This window comes from Fundulus heteroclitus, chromosome 11 (genome assembly GCF_011125445.2).
Source record: "Fundulus heteroclitus isolate FHET01 chromosome 11, MU-UCD_Fhet_4.1, whole genome shotgun sequence".
NCBI classification, from domain to species: domain Eukaryota; kingdom Metazoa; phylum Chordata; class Actinopteri; order Cyprinodontiformes; family Fundulidae; genus Fundulus; species Fundulus heteroclitus.
The window spans coordinates 13,020,096-13,040,729 of record NC_046371.1 but is presented as its reverse complement, the minus strand read 5'-3'; the positions used below and the strand labels follow the sequence as shown (position 1 = coordinate 13,040,729).

The window sequence follows — 20,634 nt, the reverse complement described above, 5'->3', positions numbered from 1 at the left end:
CCTTAGTTCTGAGATTTTCTAAAGGCTGCAAACATTTTCTAATCTGATTATTTCTAATCTAAATAAAAGGTTGAAACGCTCCAGAGGATAAAACAGGACCAGAACCTATATTCCAGCCTGCATGAACAAAGCCAGGTTTCAATATATATATATAAGTAAAATGCAGTTTCCCTTAAAAAGCCTTCTCTGCTTCCTAAGGCCTCACTGAGACCTGTTAGATTTGAGTCTAATTCCTGCAATAAAGATTTCTATGCTAGAGTGTTGCTGTTGGTGCGAGCAGCTGGTGGGGCTTTAAAGCGGTGCCTTTACTTCTACCAAAAGGGTGGGATTTTTGTGTTTCAGGGAACGGTCGGGGCTGATCAGGCCTAAAATCGTCTGATTACGGTCACCAGCGGAGATCACTGGAAAAACACAGAGATGCTGTTAGAGATGCACAAAGTGATCCCAAAAAACTAAAATTGCAGAAATGTATTTTTTTTTCCCCCCCCAAAAAAAATTGTTCCCTTCAGTTTTTACTTCCTGTTTGGAACTTTTTATATCTTACGTTTGCTTATTCTCCGTCGTCTGCTTCTTTCTTCAGGTCAGCAAGGCAGATCTACTGTCCAACCGTATTCAGAGCATGTTGGGCAATTACGACGAGATGAAAGAGCCGATCGGTGATACTCTTCCAAAGCTTCCGGGTAAACCTTCGAACAGCTCGTCTTCCTCCGAGGAGAAGTCCGGCCAGCCTCTGTTTGGCGGGGACCAGCGAGGCGTCGGTAGCGGCGGCGGCGGCGGCAGCCAGAGCAGTAAGTGGACTCCTGTAGGCACGGCAGCGGGCGGACCCTCGTCTCAGTCGCAGAAACGTTCTGGACTGGCAGGCGGACACAGTAGCCAGAGGAACAGCGGCAGCAGTAGCAGCAGCAGTAGCCAAAGAGGGGAAGTGCGGGAAAAGAAATCCAGTAAGCACGGCGGCGGCGGCGGCGGCTCGGAGCACTCAAAGTCGCACACTTCAAGTCCAGCGAAGGGGTCGCTGAGTTCCTCCGGCGGCCACTCGCGGAGCTCCTTGTCCGCGGAGCAGCATCACCCCAAGTACCGCAACAAGTCACCCAGAGACAGAGAGGCCAACTGGGACTCCCCCTCGCGGGTACACACGTCTTTCCCCAGTGGACAGCACTCGAGTCAAGCCTTCCCCCCGTCTCTCGTCTCCAAGCCCAGCTCAATGCTGCAAAAGCCCACAGCTTATGTGCGGCCTATGGACGGCCAGGAAACGGCCGAACCCAAGAGCTCACAAGCTGAAAGCTACGGCGGGCAGTCGCACAGCAGCACCATGGGAGAGGTGAAGTCCATCGGCAAAGCTTCGCTAACAAAACTCAAGATCCCCTCACAGCCTGTCGAGGTAAGACCCTCCTCTCCACCACTTCAGTCTCAGTGGCTGTGTTTGCATTAGAAAAGGACCTCTTCTGTAAAGAGAGCAAACGGAGCGCGTTTCAGCGTTCTTAGGACTGTTCTAGCAGGGTTTTAAAAAAACATTATATTCTTTGTGAAGTCAGTGTCGGACCCTGGGTCTGAATGAACTACGAAGTCTCTCAAAATGTCTATAGTATGAGTCACGGTGCTCTAAATGAGCCTCTTCACCTGTTGCGCTGAGCTCACGCTTCTGAAAACATCAGCTAATCACGACATTGATGATTCTCTCAACAGGGGTCCGGTGACGCCAACTGTGTTGACGAAATCCTGAAGGTATGTAAAAAGTTGTACTTTTCTTTTAAATAGTTCATCAGTCAGCTCTTCAGTATGCGGGGGGGGAAGAAAATGTCAACTGAGTGAAATAATTCGGCACTATCCGCGGTCCTAATCTCAGGCTTTTCTCCCCGTTTGTGTTTTCTTCTGAACCTTTCTTTTTTCTTTCTTTCAGGAAATGACTAAGTCGTGGCCTCCTCCTCTTACAGCCATCCACACTCCCTGCAAAACGGAGCCCTCCAAGTTTCCATTCCCCACCAAGGTCAGCGTTGTGCCGGGAGTTGAACTCCTTTAAATGATTCTCTGATTGTTCCATGAAGGCGGTCATGCTTTTTTTCCCTTTTTACAAGAAGGAAACAACCAAACCATATTTTGCAAAATGATGTTTATCATTATTATTATTATTATTAATCATTTAACTATTATCTTCAGCCAAACTTTAAAGCAAAAGAAAACAAAACGATTTTTTTCTTTATTTACTTTAGGATGCACACCATTTTCCAGGCGGACATAGTAAGTTTTACAGTTCAAACCCACATTTGCACTTTGTATTGCCGATTATGTGCGTAGATGTTTTGTGTTTCCGTTCGTTTTCACTCTAATTCTCCTTGTCTTAGAGCGAGGCAGTTCATCAAAGAGCTCCAGCAGCCACCAGTCTAAAGAATCCACGTAAGTGCTTTATAGCCGTTACTCTGGCTTGTCAGTACATGTTGGTTATTTCCTTCATTGATTTACAATGACGTGTGAATAACCACACGCATTGCAAGTATTATCTTGGACTTAATAAAAACCTGAAGTGAGCTTTAATAATAACACCTAAAGCCTTTGTCATGTTGAAATTTTGTTTGCTCAGTAGGCTGGAGGAAGACTTGATAGTAAGCAGCAGCGAGGACAGCGATGGAGAACAAGAATCCAAGAACGCCCCACGGTAAAGTTCACAGCCTAAAAAAAAACATTTAACTGGATGTTTTTTTATTTTTATTTTTTTTATTTTGGTTGGTTTGTCATACAACGTCAGTGTTTGATAACCTGACTCTCGCCAGACGGATTTCGTTCCACAGAGCTCCACACGTCCATGTGGGATCGCTCCATTGGAGATGTATTTCAGAAGGAGGGGTCTTAACAAAAATCCTTGCATTTGATTGGATAAACCACTTGTCCGTCGTCTTTACTGACGTCCTACTTCAACCACTCACATTGAAACCGAAACCATCATTTCCACTAACAAAAGCCTTCAAAGCCGTTCTCTTAAAGAATTAATATCTAGTAGCTTGGACAACAATGATGAAATAGCAGTATCGATGTTGCTGGGTGACCGGATTTCTCTAATGAAAACCAGGGACGTCTCTGATTTTGCTAAGCGGGCACACAGTCCCTGTCAGGGGGTTGGTTTGTTTTTGCCGGGACAGCGGCAGGACCGGGTACATACCTTTAGCTGCGTTAAACTTTTTTTATTCCATCATGATGCGCTGAAATCTGGGACATCGCCGGGGACAGGTCATCCAAAACGGGCTTGCTTCCTAGCTGCAAGCTGCCATTGTTATCGCTTCTCTGATACGTCACATCCACGAAAATCCCACCCGGAGATCCTGATTGGCTCGTCCGTTTTATGTGGTATTGAAATTCCTCCCAATGGCAGCGAGTCCAGATGGACGTACGGAGCGACATCCATCTTGCTAGAGTCAGGTTAAGTGTTTGAGTCCATCAGGTTCTGATTGATCTTTGAGGTTTTATCTTAACGCGTCACATTTTAATGAGAGCTGATTATTGTGGTATATTTATCGTGGGACACTGGAAATTATTAAATAGTCTGTACAAGCTGCCATGTTGGTCTTTTTTAGAATGACGTATTGAAGAAATTCCACCATCATCGCCACCATCATATTTATTTTGCAGTCTGAGCGTTGAAATTAAACACAGTTCACGCTGGTTTCCTGTATTGAGTAATATTAAAACACAAGTTTAATATGATTTAATTGCTTTTGTTTGAAACTGAAAAGCGATCATTACTCCCCCTGTTTAAATATTGCTATTATATTTATAATAATCTAAAGCTATTTATTTATTATTCTGTTGATATATATGTTAGCAATAATCCTATATGATGAATAAACACCTGTAACAAAAAGCGACAGATTTCCAAGCGCAAAATGAGATTAATGTTTTCCAAAATATTAACATTATAAAATGTATTAAAAAGATTCTTTACTTTTCAACTCATAAAAATCAAATTTTTTTCTGATTCATATTTTCTAAAAAGCCTTCTTTGTCTTTTTGAGGTTGTAAGCAACGGAAATTGTTATAGCCAACTTATTCACCAACTGACCAGTTATGCACTGCATCATAACACCATAAATAAAAAAATCTTTGTATACCGTGATACTATCAACAAGCCTAATCACAATAAACCGTTCAGTTTTGGGTTTTTTATAGAATGTTTATAAGAATCTTCTTTTTTCTAAACTTATTTACCTTTAATCTGTTGCTGTACATAATCTGTTTAGTCTGTCCATGTCGCTTTAATATAGCAATTGTTTCTGATCTAAAATTAAACGTAAACGTCTAGTAGTTTTAAATGTAATTACGTTGTCTCTTCCAAAAGAGTCTGAGAAGTACAAATATCTGTTACCTGTGAGGGTTTTTTAACCCCAGACTGTATTTGCCCATCAACAGCAATATGGATGAAGCTGAGCCACCCAAGGACGACTCAACCAGCCACAGCGGCTCAGAGACCAGCTCCGGTTCCGACAGCGAGACCGAGAGCAGCTCAACGGACAGCGAGGCCAACGAGCGCCCACGGACCGCCTCTCCTGAAGTATTTACTGAATTCTCACATTGTTCTAAACCGTGGTGCTGCAATCACATAGCTGCAAAAAAAAAAAAACACACTTTGAGGTGTCTCAATAAATTACAGTATCGTCAAACGTTGCTTTATCTCACAAAGTGAAACTCTTTGCGTTTACGCACTGATATATTTTAGTTTTAATGATTATGGCTTATACCTACGGAAACTTTAATTTCAGGTCACAAAAGGCAAATCTTTTGTAAACCATGACTTGACATTGGCCTGCACTGCAAAAACAGATCTAAAAAGAAGTAAAATGTTCTTAAAGTTAGTGTATTTATCCTTGATTTGAGCAGGTAAATAAGATTATTTGTCAATATAATGAGTATTTTGACCCCTAAAATAAGATAATTAGACATTCTGCACTTGAAATAAGATGATGGAGATGAATTGTTCCTATTTTAAGTGTAAAAATCTTATTCCACTGGCAAATCATATTGTTTACCTGCTCAAATGAAGGACAAATACACTAATTTTAAGAACATTTAACTTATTTGTAGTTCCGTTTTTGCAGTGTGCAGATGGTCTTTGACAGAAGGCATGGGGCCAAAAAGATTTAGCAATAGAAACTGCATATTTTTATACCAACTATTAAAAACACGAGAAAAGTTTTTTTTTTTTTTTTTAGAATTCAGGGGAATGATTCAGGGACTGTGGGTTCCTGAGCAAGACCCTTAACCCCACATTGCCCCCCCCCCCAGTTGCTGAGATAGCTGCTCCCTGAGGGATGGGTTAAATGCATTAGACAAATTTAATTGGAATGTACAATTGCGACGACAAATAAAGATTTCTTCTTCTTTTGTTATACATCTATCGGCGCATAGAGTCAGAGCCCCACAAACACGAATAATACAACTAAATTGTACGCGTTATTAAAAAGGCTTCAAGCAGCAAAAGCAACAAAGCCGGGAATACTGGCAGCGTTTGAAGATGGCGGACATCAACGTTTAGTTGATCTCGATAAATCACACTGTTGAAAACAATAATCCTTTCTTCCTGATCACAAAATAACCCGTCCCTAAGTTACACCCTTCACTTGGTGCCTAAGAGCTAGAGAAGCTGGCGGTTGAATGGACTGCTTCATCCAAGCAGACCAAACAAGCCGACCAAAAGAAGGTGTGGGATAAAAACATCTGTGTGCGACAACTTTTTAATGATATTCTAATTTATTGAGGTGCGCCTCTAGAATGGTGAATATTGATTGGTCTTTCTCTAGTCTAGAGTAATTTTTTTTTTTTTTTAACATCAGATTCGACCTCCTAAAGTACCTTTCCTAATTCTGCTTTCTGCTGTGTCCGCCGCAGCCCGAACAGCCTGTGACCAACAAGTGGCAGCTGGACAACTGGTTCAAGAACGTCCCGCCCAAATGCAAGAAAGAAGGCCGAGATTACAGCTCAAAGGACTCGGCACCACCGCCACCCAGCAGGGAAAAGGGCGCGGAGGGTGGCCGCGGCCGGCAGAAGTCCCCCGCCCAGAGCGAAGGCGGCACAAATCCCCGAATACGAGTGGGCAAAAAGCAGCCTAAGAAGTCAGAGAAGCCTCCCGTGGTGGAGGAACCCAAGGGAGGTCTCAAAGTGGAGACCGAACCGGCTCCAGAGATTCCTCCTCCCCGGTCCACCGCCGCCACTAAGGGCTTACGCAAACCAAGCATCAAAAAAGAACCCAAGTCCTCTCCCAGGCCCTCGTCCGCCTCCGTCACCACCGCTACAGACAAGCGCAAGACCAAGGCCCCCACCAAGACCCCTCAGTCTCGGGAAATTCTCTCCACAGATTCTTCCTCCTCAGACTCGGAAGGAAACGACAGCATCCCCTCCTCGTCGCAGACTCCCAAGTATACGGAGAGCATCAGGACCCCCGTGTGCGTTTTCTCCCCCATGTTGTCGCCGCTCAGTGACCCCGAGGAGCGATACCCCACAAGGCAACCTCAGCAGCAGGTTTTGCTCGTCAAGATCGGTTAGTTCGCTGCCGCTTACACGTCTTCCAGTAACCTGACAAAAAAAAAATCCCCTCAGTTTGGCATCCTTGGATGTTTTCGCAACGAGGCTTTTCCTTTATTTTGGACAAAATGAACCCCAACCCCCTCCCTTTCCTTCCTATTTCCCATAGATCTCAGCTTGCTGTCGAGGATCCCGGGGCGGCCCTACAAGGAGCCTGCAGAGATAAAAGTGGAGAGGGAAGACTCTCAGGACAGAGAGAGCAGCAAGGACTTTAGCAAGCCCAGCAAGTCCAAGAGGAAACACAAGGTAGGTTCTTTTCATGTGTCATTAGATTTCTGCGTGAAACCTCAAAGGGTTTTAAACCTATAACAATAATTTATTTAAACACAGGGAAAAGAAGAAAAAAAAAAAGCATTACAAACACCCTAAAGCGTTTAAAATGACAAAAAGAAAGCTTAAGCTTCTTTTTTTTTATATCCTACCCCTTCTCCACTCTTTGAGTATCTTATTTTGTTCTGACTCAGCTGTTTTTGTTACATTTATTTTATTAGTAAATATTTTTTATATATGATTACCATAAACTAAAATCTTCACATTTGCATTTAGTTGCCTATATTAATATATAAACTCATTCACATGCACCTACCGGTCCATCTCAACGAACTGGAATATCATCAAAAAGTAAATTTCAGTTAAATTCCTGTGAAACTCGTCATTTTCAGTTATTACACAGTGATGTTAAATATTTTTCTTTCTTCTTTTAATTAAAACAGAACATAATGTTACATAGATTGACATAATCAGTGCAGTATTCAAGCATATGTAATTGGAAATTCAATTGAAATTAGAAAAATTTACATTTATTCAATCCAAAAGGGAAATTAAATGTTGTAACACATTCTGTCAAGGAGTTTTTGTAGATGGAAAGTTAGGTGGAAGGAAGGTTTGGTAGAAAAGGGGGCACTCACTACAGTAATCACCCTTAATCATCCTCAAGTAAGCGGAACAACCCAACCACACAGGTCAATGCCATTAAACAACTCAGACCTCACTAACATGGCAGCAAAGCTCCGTGCCGTGCCGCGTTTATTCAGTGGTTCTTTCATAAGGAGCCACTGTTCAGCATTGAGTGCCAAAACTTTCCACGGACACACTTTACTGTAAGCCAACATTCATGTATTTAAAAATGTATTGGCCTTATTTCATTTTCCCCCTTTCGTTACAAAATGCAGTTTCCAACAGCTGTAAAGGAGGGCTCCACAATGCATCATGACTATATTGCCAACACAACAGTGTGTGTGACGTTAACGTCTCAAAGAACTGCAGTAATTATCTAATATATTCCCGGGGTTTATGGGTTTACATTTTTTAATGCCCATGTGATATTCAGTCTGTTGGAGGGAGTCTCCCTGCACCACATGCCCACGCCGGACACAGGTTACCAGAGCCTAAGGTTCAAAAAGAGGACAAATTATTGATATTGTCACAATTTTTATCGATGCCTGTGCAAGTTCTCAGTTATCTGGGTCGTCGCAACAACAAACGGGCTTAAATCTAAGACTAAATCTAAATCTTAGATTTGGCGCTATATAAATAAAATTGAATTGAATTAAATCGGAGGCAACCGGACCTTCACTCTGTTCTTTCTGAAAAAACGTTTCCACATCTCTCCAGTTTTTAATGTTTATCAGTATTATCCAATCGCTGTTCTTTCCAACGCCATGCAGCTCATCGGTGAGCTGCAATCATCGACGTTAACCGAAATAAAGGTTTGGAATAAATGACCTCAGGTGTGATGGATCGGTATAATACAAGTTTGTCTTGTACAATTAAATGACTGATGATTACTTTAGGAAGGCGCTGCATGTTAAAGGACACGCAGTAAGCACACGCCACAAGGAGGAGGTTTAAATCTACATTAACGGCGTCAATATTCAGAAGGAGACTCTGCTGAGGCAGTACAAGGCTAGAAAAACAAAAAAACAATCGTGGTTCCTGTTTTCATTGACACCGTTCAGTGTTTTCTGTCCAGCGTATGACTTTTGTGCTTATATTAAAGATTTAACAGAATAATAGTCATGACAATGCAAACAGATTTGATTGAGAAAAAGAGCTTTTTAAACTGGCTTCACTTCTGTTTAGCACAGAAAGCCCAAGGTGAGGCTCTTCGTCGTCCAACAGCTCTGCGAGTCGGTGTGCGCAGGGCTTTTTATGTTTAAAACATGCTGTGGAAACAGAAGAAATGAAGTTTTAACAGGGAGGTTGTCTTTCACTGTTGCAAAATGTGTACTGAGTGATACTTAATAGAAGCTTGTAGGTTGTTACGTTAAAAAAATTAAAATCATACACCCCATTAATGAATCAAAGTATTCCTGTGAGTTCTTCAAAGCTCTTCTTCTTCTTTTCAGACCGACGAGGAAGGCGCAAAGCCAGAGAGTAAGCGATTCAAGCCAGACGATAAAACTCAGTCGCCTCATAAAACCAGCAGTAAAGAGTGAGTATTCTGCCTCTTTGTCCTGATAATGATTCACTCCACTCTGGCCCCCTTTGCTACAACAGCACAACCTCATTTTGTAATGGGAAAAAAAAAAAACAAAGCTTTCCGCATGCTTTTTCACTTCTCTTACAATGAACCCCTTACCCTTCGGCTTAAACAGGAAAGTCATAACGTTTGAGCTCGTTTACTGCGACTTAGTCTCCAGAGGTTGCACTGGTTACCCTCTGCTCCATAGCCTGATCTCTGACCCTAGCTGTGAATTACCTGTAATGCTGACGTTAGTCGACATTTTGGTTTTAAGAGCTGTACAGCTGCCAAAAAAAAAAGGGCTGTTACTGTAGCTAAATCGGAGTGCGTTGATGATTTCTATTCTGCCAGGTCGAAGAGACCTCTGGAGAAGAAAGAGGAGCCCGTGCCCTCTCCTTCCATATCCGGTCCTCAGCGCACGCCCAAGTCAGACCATCCGAGCCGAAAGGGGACGGTCAACCAGTCGTCCGCGTTGCTGTCAAGCGGCAGCACGAGTAAAAAAGCGGGGAGCCACAGCAGCAAGGGCAGCTCCTACTCCAAACACAAAAAAGGAGAGGACAAGGGACGGAGCACACGCGAGGGCAAGGTTGATGTGAGAAATGTTTTCCATTTTTATCGTAGCCTTACAAACATTTATAGAATCTTAACACATTTTCTTCCGTTGTACTTGTTTTCCCTTCGTAATAAAAGCAATTTTCTTCTTTATCGGCTCCGCAGGAGAAACAATCAAGTAACCAGCTGGCTGTGCCCCCCCTTTCCACGGATGGCTCTAGGTCACAGAGATCCAAGATGGTGTTTGAGGACAGGTAAAGAGGAGCTCTTGAGACTGTGGAAACGTCCCCAGTGGGACAAAGAGAGCTGCTAAGGGGCTCTAAAGTTGCCTTTGATGCATGAAGCTGGAGGCCGTTGGTAGATTATCACGAATGTCTGAAAAACGATGGACATATCCAGTATGAAAGGCCAGCCGATGGATCTCTGCATCCTTTTTAATCTGTTTAGGGAACAGATCTAATTACGTTTACAGGATGTTTTTTCTTGGAGAAATGTAGCTGCATTTTAGGCATGTTAATAAATAGGTTTGACTTGCTTGTAATTCTGTTGCAGGGTTCATTCAGCCGATCAGTACTTACAGGAGGCTAAGAAACTCAAGCACAACGCAGATGCACTGGTAAGAGCAAGGATTTGTGATGTTTTTATGCAAGTTGCTGCATTTTTAGCAGAGAGGACGGTTAAACGACTTTGAAAGCGGCTTGAAACACTGTTGCTCTTTAAGGAGCGTTTGACCTGTTTCTTTTACTGATGGTGGGAAAATGTTCCAGTCTGTGTAGGTCTCTTTTGGAACGTAGCTCCTTTCCACCTCTGCAATAAAAAAAACGTTATTTACTTTCAACTTACGTTTGGTAGTGTTGATAAGCTGTGGTAAACTATACTAAAGTATGAAACTCATCTAAAGGATGAATTATTTGCCTCTCCAAAGAGTTAGCAACTGTATTTAGACTAGGAGAGGCGATGTCTATATTATTAATTAAAGCAGAAAAAAAATCAAGCATAATATGAACCAATAACCAAACAAAAGGTCTCCACTGAATTAACTAGAACTCAAGGAAACAAAACCAAAAGATAATTCAATGCAGCTCATTCGATAAAGGAGTATACAAGCTAAAGCAATGATGATGCTCATTATTAACATAAGTCATCAAAATACCCTCTGTCTCCTAGAAGCTAAAAATAAACTTGTTTTTGTTTATTTATTTTTATATATATGTATATATATATATGTGTGTGTGTGTATATATATATATATATATATATATATATATATATATATATATATATATATATATATATATATATATATATATATATATATATATATATGGGCTTATTTTTAACCTGACTTTAATCCAAAAGTGCAGAACAGAAAGGGGGATTCAGAGCCATGAGGATAATCAGCTTTTGGTATCAGACTGCTAGAAAGGCAACATATTTAAGGTCCAGCGCACGCCGTTTCCCCACCTGAGTTTCCTTTAACCGGCTTTGTTAATACAGCTGTCAAAAAAATTATGATTGAATCTATCCCAGATTGAACAGCTGCTTTCTCGACTCAGGTCATCTGAAAGGTAGACCAGCGGTACAGGTTTTTCCTGTGGTACCGGACATCCCGCAGGTCTACGTTGGGTCACTGAGTTGGCTTTTTAGTGCAAAGAGGACGGGTTTGGGAAAAGTTACCGATGCCTTAAATACACAGAAACAAGGAAAAACACAAACAGACTTTTTAAAGTTGTGTGAAATGCTGCAAGGGTTGATCAAGCCTCAGAAATAAATGTTTTCTTTTATTTAGCGGAAACAGGTATTCTTTTTTTTCTTCTGTTCTCTTTTTTTGAGAGCTTCAATAACTAAACTAATGGTTCATTTAGGCTAAATCATAAAGTCCAGCTGAAGTAGAAAGGGAGCAAAGAATCTCTGTACTTGAAAGGTCAAAACTAAAAGATGTGTCGCTGCATTATCAGGTACAAAACATTAGTGCTGAACAATACACTGACTCAAAAGGACCGCCTGGATGCAATATTTGGTTGGATATTACAGTGCGTAGCAAAAGTAAACACCCCCTCGTTATTTTTCATGTTTCTGTTGCCTCACAGCCTGAGAGTTTCCATCATGTCATTTACAGAACATGCCTACTACTTTGAAGATATATTATTTTTGTTGATTGTGAGGCAACCCATAAATAGGACAAAATAACAAAAAAAACAACAACATTAGAGTGCATAACCGTCTGTACTTTGCAGAGATATATTTTGCTGCAATTCCAGCTGCAACTGGCTTCGGATCACTCTAATGAGCTCGCCTCATCTGGCCACTGGGATTTTTACCCGTTCCTCAAAGCTAAACTGCTCCAGCTCCTTGGAGTTGGATGGTTCCCACTCGTTAACAGCTAGCTTAAAGTCTGACCAGAGATTCTTAACTGAACTGAGGTCTGGACTTTGGCTAGGCTCATTCCCCTTTAAACCATTCGGTGTTGCTTTAGCAGTTTGCTTCTCGTCATTGTTCTGCTGGAAGGTGAACCTCCACCTCGGTCCAAATCACAACCACACCGACCCAGGTTCTGCGCAAGAATATTTCGGTATTTAGCCTCAGCCATCTTTCTGTTGACTCAGACCAAAGCTCAGAGAAAAGATTTAACCAAATTTGCTTTAATCGTAATGGTAATATCATCACAATATTCAGCTAAAGTATTGCAATTGCATGATTTACTGATATCCTGCAGCCCTACTTTAAAATATGAATCTTGTTTTGTTCTTTTTGTTTTCAGGTTTCTGTATATTATTGTTGCTGCTACATAATTGGAATTACATCTTAGGGCTTCATACTTTATTACAAAGTTACAAATTAGACACAAAAAAGTTTTTTCTAAAATAATTTTTCGACAAAGGGCAGCAGAAGAACATGTAGGACTGAATAAATGTTAAAATATGCTTTAAGTTGCGCAAACACTGACATTCTCCTTCAGGTTCTCTAATTATTGCAATTAATAATTGTTGCAATCTTAACAGCACTCAGTTCTGCATTTAGGGACCAAATTAAGACATTAGACTCGTAACCGGTGTGTGTGTATTTCTGATCATGCTCTTTTATTTTACAGACGAACCGTTTTGAAAAGGCGGTGTACTACCTTGATGCCGTGGTCTCGTTCGTCGAATGCGGGAACGCTCTGGAGAAGAGCGCCCAAGAAGCCAAGTCCCCCTTCCCGATGTACGCCGAAACCGTGGAGCTTATCAGGTTAGCAAAAAAAAAACGAAGCATGCGCAAAACTTGAAAAATAGAGACAAAGTGTGTTAATAGTAACAAAGCTTGCTTGTTTTACTAAAGCTGTATGAAACATTTAGCGGCTCTGAAATGTGAGCCATTTTTTTTTTCGGGTTCTGCTGCAGCAAAGCTGGTCATGTTAGAGTAGTAAAATGTAACGCTATTGCAATTGTTTTCTATGTAAATCTCTTACGTTACCCTGCCTGCTCCCTCAGATACACTATGAAGTTAAAAAGCTATATGGCCCCAGATGCCACTTCAGCAGACAAGAGGCTAGCTGTGCTTTGGTAAGTGAATTCACCGACACCACATGATAATGCCTCATTTCACGTGACAGAAGTGTCCTTAAGCCTCACACGTACCGAAACATTGCTGTTAGTTTATGAAGATCTGTTCACATAAGCTCCTTCCAAATAACCGCTCACTCCATTTTTTTCGAGTTTCAAAAAGACATTTCCACATTTTTCCTCTCCAGCCTCAAATGCCAGTCTCTTCTCTATCTGCGGCTGTTCAAGCTGAGAAAAGACAGCGCTCTGAAATACTCCAAAACACTCACAGAGCACCTGAAGGTACTCCAGGTTTCCTACAAGCTCAAAACCAAGGTTCTTTGCCAAATTTTGAAACGCAGCAAGAGTTCATGCATGACATTTTTCATTAAAAGTAAATGTGCGTCTTCCTCCGTACATGATGTTCTTTCTCTCTCTCGTCTCTGTTGACAGAACTCTCTGAGTAACACCCAGGCTCCCTCTCCTGGAATGGGAAAGTAAGTCGCCGGCCGCTGTGCCGACCGGAGATTTCCTCTTATTGTCTAAGAGACACGATCTCTGCAGGTTGTTGGTACAAACGTGGCCGATAGATTATCCAGGTTCCATATTTAGAAGAATCGGGATCTTTTTTTTTTCTTTCCTGATAGTTTCCCTATTCTACTAAACGCATTGCTATACAAGGCCTTGCGAAAGTATTAACTCCCGTTAAACTCTTTCGCAGGTTGTCGTGCGTGCCTCGACTTTTCAATCTTAGTTTAAGAGAAATTTAGAAGAGCATTTATACTTTTTCTTACAATTGTGTGCAACTTTTGTGTGAAGTTTCTGTGAAAAACTTCACAGAGAATTTTCGCTTTCACTCTATGCTCATTCTAAACGTTTACCCTTAAACTCATAGTTAACTTTTTGTGTCCGTACGCAGTAAGGCGGCAGGTATGCCCTCTCCGGTGTCGCCGAAACTGTCGCCGGGCACGGCTGGGAGCTACTCGTCAGTCAGCAGCAACAGCAGTGCCAGCTCGTCTGTGACCATACCTCAGCGTATCCACCAGATGGCCGCCAGCTACGTCCAGGTCACATCCAACTTCCTGTACGCCACAGAGATCTGGGACCAGGCGGAGCAGGTTGCCAAGGAGCAGAAAGGTAAAATAGCGTTTTCTGATTAGCAGTTCCACAGTCAGCCTTTGTTATTTTGGTTATTCATGACTTACTTTGTTGACTCTGGAATTTCTCGCTTTCACGTTTGACCTGTAATGAGAAATCGGTGCTGATTTCCACATCTAGATAGACTTTGATAGACGGTAAAATCGTGAGAAAAAGGCATCATTCCAAAAGAAATGTAAATGTGTTTAAACTTCTGTAATGGCTAGAAATTAAAAATCTTATATTCCAGAACATAGTTGGACCCCTTATTAAAATTGCCAATTAATTTGTTGCTATGCAGAACACACAATCGTTCAAATAACTTAATTTCTCATACCCCTTTCATTCATAACTTTAACTTTTTTTTTTATATTTTGGCAACAAACAAAACCTTTAAAGTATTTTAATGGAAATCTATAATAGAAAAACAAAATGTTAGTGTAATAAAAAGTATTTATAGTTTTTAAGCTGTTTTTATAAATAAAATTCAGCTCCCTTTTCTCTAAATCACCTCAATAAAATCCATTGCAGCCAACTGGCTTAAGAAATTGCTTGATAGTGGAATAGTCCACATGCGTCTGATTTAGTCTGTGTAGATAAAGCTGCTCAGTGAAAGTCTCAGATGTTTGGTATAGAATAGCCACACTATGACACACGGTGGTGGCAGCATCAACCTGTGGGGATTAATTTCTTTAGAAGGGACAGGAGAAAGGAGGTCAGAGTTGATAGATTGAGTCTAAATGCCTGGAGACTTTTGAAGAAAACATGTTAGGCACTGACAGAGGTTTCCCCTCCTGCAGGACAGCGGGAGCTACAAAGGAATAGTTTTGATGAAACTGTACTTTTCATCCACAAAGGATCCAGTTAAAGTCCAGACCTAAATCCAACTGAAACCTTGTCCATATGTAGCTTGATACCTGGGAAAACTGATAAATTTAAGTGTTTTGGTCTTTCATCCACATAAAAACTCAAGATTTGCATCACAAAAAACTATTATTCCTGAACACTCCGACCAAAGTGGAGATTTGAGAAAACTGTTTCTGCGTTTGCTTGTGAACGTGGGGAAACCGAGTTTAGGGTCCCGCGCATCCTCGTCTGCGACGTCACACCTTAGACCATTGTTATTGACTTGGCCATGCAGTGGAGGAAAAATGGCCGCTTTCAGAGAGAAGCTGTTTTTCTCCTTGGTCCAGACAGTTTTTGCTTATTTGTTTTTTCAAGCTAAACTGCGATGAGGTACAAAGGAGAACGAACACTTGGGAGGCCAGCTGGTTTATGCCCTCCCAATATGGAGGGACCATGTGGTTGGTTTGAAGGATTCTGATTGGCCGACCTAGGTTTTAGCTTTGCGGTACACTGCCCCAGGTATGCGTTTGGCATGTTTAAAATAACGCTTCGTGGCGAATTTGTGCAGATAAAAACTTTATAGTGCAATTCTTTAAACCATGCGTAGGGAAATTTTGTTTTAATAAAGACATTTGTACAGGGCCTAAAAATCTGTGCCAAGATTAGACAACTATTGTTCTCTCCATTCAGTCTGACTGAGCTATACTGCAGAAATTAATGGGCGAAATATAAAGGGTTTGAAGTATGTGAAAGACTCTGCAGTTATGAATTAAAGAGGTGATCAACTTTCCAGTGTGTTGCTATGGGAGGGTGACCCGCTTTCCTGTTTTACTCCATATAAATCGACCACCATATGGATTATGGGTTGTTGTTTTTTACCTGCTGTTTAGCTTCTGTCTTTGTCTCTTGCCTTCCCAGAGTTTTTCTCCGAGTTGGACAAAGTGATGGGTCCTCTGATCTTCAACACCAGCAGCATGACAGAACTGGTGCGTTACACTCGGCAGGGGCTCCACTGGCTGCGACTGGACGCTAATCTTAGCCACTAGCGAGGACTGGTTCACCGGAAGCTGCTTCCTCACACCCTCACACACCTCAGCCTTTCATGCTCAGCTGTGCTCAAAGACACGACTCGCAACATGAACACATACGTACTGTATACACACACGCACACACACACACACCCGACACAGCCCACCTCCGGTCCTCCATGTATTCTTACATGCGGTTAACCTCTGAGACGTGTTTCCAACACTGTGTCCATTTTTCTGCACCAGCTTGCCAAAAAGAAAAAAAAAAACTGAGCGATTTAGGACATCGTCACACCTTCAGCGGCACCGCATCAAACGTCCCAAGAGCTTATCGCCTTGCTTCAAATTTCGGCGTTCCAATGAGAATCTTCAAGGCCCCCCGTTTTTATCTCTTCTGCATAAAAGTGCTGTGGGGATTATTTCGTATGAGGACACTAAACCTGGGATTTTTTTTTTCTTTCTAGGCTACTTTGGCTTTTAACTTCTTTTTTTTTTTCTTTTCTTTTTTCTTTTCTTCTTAACTTGATTTCACCAAAGTACCTCCCAGAAACACCAAAGGTGCTTTAAAATGAAGGTTTCTCTTTATCGTTTTTGTGCCTTTTAAATGAGCTACAGGAAAACAGTCACCAATGAGATCAGAATTTCCTTTTTATGTTTTTTTTTTTTTTTTTTTTTTTTATGTTCATGTGTTCCCTCGTTGGTATTTAAATCATTTTTAGTTGCTAGTTGAAGCTAGCCTGGCCAGCCAGACTGACTTAATGCCATTTACACTACATATCGGTCTGCTAAGGAGCTGGTAGAGCCCGGTTTTAAAGGCGGGACTAACAGAGGCAGCGTCAACCAATCAGATAACTACAGATTTGACGCAAAAAAAAACTCCAAGCGATGCACTGTTTTTTTTTTTGTTTGTTTTTTTTTTAGTCCGTGAAACATGTCACGCCATCGAGCAAGCTCTCCAGTGAACAATTTTCTGCCGTTTTTGTCTTTAAAAAATAATAATCAGAGGATACATGGTGCTCTCACACGCACTCTAAATCTTTCAAGGCACCAAGCAACAAAAATCTCCGTATGAATCTTGACTGTTAGGGTAGCAGAAAAGCGCTGCTGCATCATGGGTAATTCTGCCGCTGAGAGTGACGCATCGCAAAGTCCCGCCTCCCGCGCTGTGATTGGTCCCGTCTGTTATGGAGCCTTACCCAGACTGTTGTTCAGTCTGGCTGGCCAGGCTAAGCTGAAGCTGGAAATTATCCTTATTATTTAAACAATTTGAAATGTTTCAGTTTCAGCTCTCTGGAGGGCAGTTTTGGAAGCGTTCTGTCAAAATGTTAAGAAAAAGGGGATGGTCATCAAATTTTATTCAGAGGTTATTTTTTAACAAGGCGTAATTTTATTTGTCAGCGGGACGAACTTCTCCTTCTGCTGACAAAATATCTTCCAGAAATGTAAGTTGGAAGATTAATTTAAACTTATTCTATAAACGGGAAGATTTTTACCTTTTTTTGAAGATTCAAATTTCTGCTCATGAGAGACATTTTTATTGCTGCGTTGTTCAGAAAGTTCCTCAAGCAAGGGTCACTCCCATATAGTGTTATTCCCCTTGTTTTGATCCCTTTGTTAACGGTGTATTTTTCTAAGGAACAGCAGGGATTGTCATAAGTATTGCAGATTGTGTCCACACGTACAATGCAAATGCAGTTATTTATTTTGGGTTTTTTAAAACAAACCAAGGTTTTTTTTTTCTGATTCATCAGGACTAAAACGAATCGACGTAAACGTGAAAGATACGTTTTGTTTTTGTAATAAGGGGACAAAACTAATCATTGACAGAGATTAGCAGTGTTGTATTTATGTGATAAAGATTTTGTATATCTCAGATAATAAGAAATATAATGACCACTATAGATTCTATTTATATGCCAAGCAGATCATTTGTCTTCAAGCTAGTGCAAAATGCAAGATTCAGGAGAGGTTTAGTATATGAACAAGTGTTTATACCGTTATTGTTCTTAAACCATGACATTTTAAAACTGAAATCAATACTTTTTTCTTGCAAAGAAAAAAATAGCTAGTACACCAGGCAGGGAGGTGCATTGAGTAAGTATAGATGTTTGCTTTCCAGATATGTAAAGTCATTGATTCTAATATTGGTTATAATTACAGATGCACTGATCAGGCCGATATGGCTTTCCTGTTTTCTTTTAAGTCTCGCCCACAGATTCTGTTTTTGACCATTTTAGGTCTCTTTTTTTTTTTTCAATTCTAAGGACCAACAAATGGAAAACAGGAAACAATGTTGTTTGACACAGGTAGTTTAAGATTGGAGGCATTCAGTGAACCAGGAAAAAATCTGCATTTTCTCTATTTGACCTGCAGATTGAGGGGAAATTAGCCAGTTCTACTCTCTGGCCGACTGATTGGTGCGTCTTTAGTTATAATGATCTGGGGGGGATTGGATGCTGTTGTCACTACTTTTCATGTTTTGGTTCCAAAGAAAACATGCTGGAAATCCCAAGCTTGGGCCAAATAGTACTTGTGCTAAAACTATTGGTTGATTATTTCTAATAAGATATATATATATATAAAAATGTGCCACAAAATTTAGGCTTATTCAGCTTATTTTTTTTAATTCTTATTCTTATTTCTGCATTAAAACCTAAATACTGCTGACTATTTGGCCCAGCTTGAACTGTTTTTCTTGTTGCTTGTATGTCTTTGTTTTTTTTTTTTTCCACTGGCTCCCTAGACTTTTCTCGCTAGAGGGGAATACTGTTATTTTCTCTTCCACTTAAAGAGGAGAAAGTCAGAAGAGGTATTATTTTTTGATCTATGCAGGATTTCTACAAAAACAAACAAACAAACAAAAAAATAATTTTTTAGCAGGTAAAAAAAGTAATTTTTAAGCTTTTCTTCCTCCTTTTTTGCACCTCAGTGAGACAGACCCCTGTTCAGCTCAAGCAGCCAATGCCTTTAGCTTTTGCAATTTTCTGTAATGGTGTATTATACTTGTGTATATAATTCTTATTGTTATTTTTAATAATCAAACACAAAAGCTGGAGTCGTCTTTTCCTCAGTGGGTTTTGTGGGCCCGATCACTGTCTTCATACACTGGTACACTTTGTAAGTTAAGGTCGGCTCCTTGTGCTCCCTACACTATCTTGTAGAGAAATGGAAAAAAACAGAAAATAGCATTAGAATGATCCTTAACTGTTTGCTACTCACGCTTATTTATTTTTCTGCCCGTTTGTTTTTTCCCTCTTTGGCCTTTTTTTTTGAGGGTTCTGATTTTTATGAAATAGGAAGATGTAAATGTTTTTGAGCTGTTCATGATGAGATTTCATTGTAAGTAGTAATTAATCTAACTTGAACGCATCCAGGGTAAGATGAAGTCCTTCCTAATTCCCTCCCCCCCTTTTTATTGGACGTTCAGTAGGAAGATGTTAACACTTGCATGTTTTTATTTAAATACAGTTGTATAAATTGTAAATATAACATGTCTTTAAGGGTGACTTTTTACTCCAGGTTGGCATTTTTTAATTAAATTTAAAGGACAAAAAAAAGACTGTAAATATATTGTGAGAGACTTTATGCACATATTTTTTTTTTTTTCCTTCCCCCAAGTCGTTACAGATGAAATCCCGGTGTGTTAACACTGTAAATCAGATTGATTTCTCCATCTTTTTTTTTTCTCCTCTTTTCCCTAACGTGCTTGTATACGTTGTCTGTTTCTTCTTCACTGTCTCATAGTATCACCGTCACCACATAATCAGTAGCGTCTCTTAAATCCAGATGCGGATATATATATTTTTTTTGTCCTCTCTGTATTTGATATGGAGTTGTGTATTTCATTACGTGTATACGGCTGAGCTCACGCGTCGGTTGGATGACCTGTACAGTCTGTTGTCTACTTCCTCCTGAGAGGGCGAGAGAGACGTGTATTTAGCGTGTCCAACATGTTTTTCAAAACGGAGGTATTTTGCCTCCACTCAGAACCGTTGTAGCAGTTTCTACAGTATGTTGTCTAAGAACTTTTCTATAACAGCAAAAGCCGTCTCCATGGTGAGACCAGCAGCATACGCGATGTACAATAATCTGGATTTGGCGACCTTTTAAGAGAACTGATCATAGAGATGCTATATATGATGGATGCAATATGTTTTAAAGGTACCTGTTGAGTTTGATCTTCAAACTTAGGTTATGTAATTTAAAAAGCATTCTTGTGAAGTGAGTATTAATTGTGACTAATGGGAGTCTGTCCTGAATATTCTTTGTATTTTGCCGTATTGAGAATAAAATATATATATGGATATGTTTAAGGGAGTGTTGGTTGGTTTGTTTTCAAATGCCAGATGCAGTGACTTGATTTAAAAGGAATAAAAATCCTATATATTCTCTTCAGCTTCTTTTTAGGCATTTCATCTGTATGGTTTATAAATGATTTGAATTTCTAGAATGGGGGATTTCCAAATGTAAGGCATTCTGAGGAGCTGCTTTCAGATTGAAAAAAAAAATGGAGTTGAAATTT

The 20,634-nt window shown here is 40.5% G+C and overlaps 1 protein-coding gene across 5 annotated transcripts in view; it reads left to right on the top strand.

Moving 5' to 3' along the window:
* aff4 (AF4/FMR2 family, member 4) overlaps positions 1 to 20,425 on the top strand; it is a 41,924-nt gene extending 21,499 nt beyond the window's left edge. For 2 of the 5 annotated variants that reach the window (XM_021323412.2, XM_012876214.3), the window contains exons 3-21: positions 581 to 1,378; positions 1,684 to 1,722; positions 1,898 to 1,984; positions 2,208 to 2,235; positions 2,340 to 2,391; positions 2,576 to 2,650; positions 4,396 to 4,537; positions 5,872 to 6,520; positions 6,674 to 6,810; positions 8,913 to 8,998; positions 9,380 to 9,620; positions 9,746 to 9,834; positions 10,133 to 10,196; positions 12,672 to 12,808; positions 13,051 to 13,122; positions 13,311 to 13,437; positions 13,555 to 13,598; positions 14,021 to 14,238; positions 16,003 to 20,425. In XM_021323412.2, the coding sequence (XP_021179087.2) occupies positions 581 to 1,378; positions 1,684 to 1,722; positions 1,898 to 1,984; positions 2,208 to 2,235; positions 2,340 to 2,391; positions 2,576 to 2,650; positions 4,396 to 4,537; positions 5,872 to 6,520; positions 6,674 to 6,810; positions 8,913 to 8,998; positions 9,380 to 9,620; positions 9,746 to 9,834; positions 10,133 to 10,196; positions 12,672 to 12,808; positions 13,051 to 13,122; positions 13,311 to 13,437; positions 13,555 to 13,598; positions 14,021 to 14,238; positions 16,003 to 16,130 (3,213 nt within the window). In that variant the 3' untranslated portion in view covers positions 16,131 to 20,425. The remainder of the gene's footprint in view (positions 1 to 580; positions 1,379 to 1,683; positions 1,723 to 1,897; positions 1,985 to 2,207; positions 2,236 to 2,339; positions 2,392 to 2,575; positions 2,651 to 4,395; positions 4,538 to 5,871; positions 6,521 to 6,673; positions 6,811 to 8,912; positions 8,999 to 9,379; positions 9,621 to 9,745; positions 9,835 to 10,132; positions 10,197 to 12,671; positions 12,809 to 13,050; positions 13,123 to 13,310; positions 13,438 to 13,554; positions 13,599 to 14,020; positions 14,239 to 16,002) is intronic. The other 3 variants (XM_021323413.2, XM_012876215.3, XM_012876216.3) reach the window with 3 other exon arrangements.
* The last annotated feature ends 209 nt before the right edge of the window (positions 20,426 to 20,634 follow it).